The sequence below is a fragment of the Callorhinus ursinus genome, unplaced genomic scaffold (assembly GCF_003265705.2).
Source record: "Callorhinus ursinus isolate GAN/ISIS: 27379988/994484 unplaced genomic scaffold, GSC_fseal_2.0 scaffold1, whole genome shotgun sequence".
In the NCBI taxonomy this organism is placed as follows: Eukaryota; Metazoa; Chordata; class Mammalia; order Carnivora; family Otariidae; genus Callorhinus; species Callorhinus ursinus.
In genome coordinates, this window is record NW_027397063.1 from 6855593 (window position 1) to 6858644 (window position 3052).

The window sequence follows — 3052 nt, forward strand, 5'->3', positions numbered from 1 at the left end:
CCAATTTCTTAGGCAGGTTATTTTATTTTATGCCTTGGTCACAGAAGCTCTTATAAAGAGTTTCAGAATTGCCTGTACAGAGTACACCTTTGATGTTGCAAGAGATTGGTGCATTTCTTGATGATTGTGCAAACATTCGTAATTGTGCCTGCAGGTAAACATATTGCTGTCTTCTTGGAAAACTGAGAAGTACAAAGAATGTTTATGTGCAGGTCCAGTCGTTCCAAGTATCTCTTGTCGGTTTAGACACACCTGGGTTACCATCCCCCTCTTATTGGCTGAGAAAGTTGCCCCACCTGATTTGTAAGTTTACCTGTCCTAGTCAGTGTGTGTGTGTGTGTGTTCGGGGGGGGGGGGTGGCACTTCAGCCAGCCAACACTGGATTTAATCCAGCTAGAAGTAGCAAAGCAGCTTTGAAAAACCACTGGGCTCTGAGTTCATTACTACAGGAAAACTGTTTTCTCCTGAGGCACAGAGAAACTTGCTCCTACCGGCTCAGGAGTTTGGTGGAATAAAACCCATCCTGGAGGACAATGGCTACCTACGCCCTGCAAATCGCTGGACTGGTGCTTGGTGGTGTTGGCATGGTGGGCACGCTGGCTGTCACCATCATGCCTCAGTGGAGAGTGTCTGCCTTCATCGGAAGCAACATTGTGGTTTTTGAAAACTTCTGGGAAGGACTGTGGATGAATTGCGTGAGGCAAGCTAACATCAGGATGCAATGCAAAGTCTATGATTCCCTGTTGGCTCTCTCTCCAGACCTACAGGCATCCAGAGGGCTGATGTGTGCTGCCTCTGTGCTGTCCTTCCTGGCTTTCATGACCGCTGTCCTGGGCATGAAATGCACCAGGTGCACTGGGGACGACGAGAAAGTGAAAGGTCACATCTTGCTAACGGCTGGGATCATCTTCATCGTCACAGGCGTCCTGGTGCTCATCCCAGTGAGCTGGGTTGCCAATTCCATCATCAGAGAGTTCTACAACCCGATAGTGGAGACTGCCCAAAAGCACGAGCTTGGAGATGCTCTCTACATAGGCTGGACCACGGCGCTGGTGCTGATCGCTGGAGGGGCACTGTTCTGCTGTGTTTCCTGTTACAGTGAAAAGAGCCGAAGCTACAGATACTCCGTCCCTTCCCATCGCACAACCCAGAAAAGCCATCACATGGAAAAGAAGTCACCGAGTGTGTACTCCAGGAGTCAGTATGTGTAGTTGGGTCTAGTTTCTAACTTTACCGATAGAGCCAGCAAATGGCTGAAATGCCTACTGTTTTCTAAAAATGGAACCCAAAGGAACATTGATTTGCCATTCTTAACTGCCTAACATTAATTACAGGAACTGAGCATTGGCTATTTATGATTCTATAAGCTATTTCAGCAGAATGAGATATTACACACAGTGCTTTGATTGTTCTAGGAAGTGCAGTAATATGTTTTCTAAAATGATTCATGCATCTTCTCCTTTCACCAGTTACTTCAAAACGACATTGTTAAAGACTGTATTATTTTACAGCTGTGATTTCTCTATGACACAGCATTATGTATGTAGATCAGCATGATGTTTATATCTCACATAAATAGAGACAGGCTTACAGGGTTCTATTTTAAATGAAATACTGATTCAATACACTGAATAAATAAAATCCAACTATTGCTTTTCAGGGGAGTCGGGGATAAGATTGAAGAACGTTAACATTAATTGTGTAAAAACAGCTTAGTGATTCACGTCATCGATTTATAATGAAGGTTAAAATGAAGGCTTTAATCAGCAGCGTAAAGGAAACTAAATGGCTTTCTGATATCTTGTTTTTCAACCTAGAAGTTATAAATCCTAACTCCTTTATCCTCTTTCCTCAGAGGCATTTCTTTTCTTGTATATTAAATAAACGTCTTTTAAAAGGCAGATATTTGTCAAGGGGCTTTGCATTCAAACTGCTTTTCCAGGGCTATACTGAGAAGAAAGATAAAACCATAGTCTAAGAAACATTAAAGACTTGAGGAAAGTGAATTTTTTTTTTTCCTCTGAAGTTTTTATGGTCAGGGAAGGATGCATTTTGACAAGAAATCACGTATGTACGTGAGTATTTTCATCTATTTGAATATAGACTTTGGGTTTTTATTTTAATATAAATAACAGGACAATAATATGTCTTAGTTTTTAGTTGCTGACCAAAAAACAAAAACAATTTATTCTTTGTATACTCTTTCTGCTCCTAAGATATCTGTAGATACTGAGTTCAAATTGTTATTTCAATCTCTTCAAAAGTAAATATTTTACTTATTCCATTTTTTATTCATTCTTACTAAGGTATAGAGAAATACTATATCTTTGTGTTTCCCCCAAATTTGATGCAACTGATAATTCACTCTGGAAGTTTGTATCCATATTTTTCTAGCTTAAATGACTATATATATGAATGTGCTTTATGTCCTTTATATTAATAAATTGTGCCTTTTATATGTTTGATATTTTTTTCATTCTTCTTTTTTTGTTTATTAACTTGTAAAGAGTTTTTTAAAATCCTGATATTTTCAGCTTTCCAATTTTAAAAAGAGGCCACATTTTAAATATAAAGTTAGATTCAGCATTAATTTTTGAGAATATAAAATACTACATATTATTTAACAACATTATTCCTTATAATCATTGCATCCATACACTAATATTTGATGCAGACAATGTATTTGTAATTTATTAAGATAGTGCTGTAGGGTCCAACAAATCTCTATACTATAAATATTATGTATGTTTAAGCCATTTCTATAAAAGCTTTCCATAGCTAAAGAAGTTTCTACCTCTGAGAAATAACATTAATTAATACTAGTGGCTAATGTTTTAGGGGCACATATTATATGCTGGGACCTCCACTGCTTTATATGAATTATATCACTAAAGATCATCACAGATGAGGACACATGGGGACAGTTCAGTGATGACCTAACAGAGTCAGGGGAAAGAAAAGGACCATCTGACTTCATAGCGCATGCTCTTTCTCTTCAGGGAAAGTAGATTTTCTTCAGGAGCGTTCAGTTTATCAACTAATCTTTGTATGT

General features: G+C 38.3%; 1 protein-coding gene across 1 annotated transcript; it reads left to right on the forward strand.

Moving 5' to 3' along the window:
* Nucleotides 1-353: 353 nt before the first annotated feature.
* CLDN8 (claudin 8) lies at nt 354-2452 on the forward strand. Its single transcript, XM_025867826.2, has one exon. The coding sequence runs from the start codon at nt 534-536 to the stop codon at nt 1209-1211; it is 678 nt and encodes a 225-aa protein (XP_025723611.1). The 5' UTR covers nt 354-533; the 3' UTR covers nt 1212-2452.
* Nucleotides 2453-3052: the final 600 nt, after the last annotated feature.

Bases quoted from the DNA above. Each gene is read 5' to 3' on its own strand.
- CLDN8 (XM_025867826.2), top strand. From the start codon at position 534: ATGGCTACCTACGCCCTGCAAATCGCTGGACTGGTGCTTGGTGGTGTT.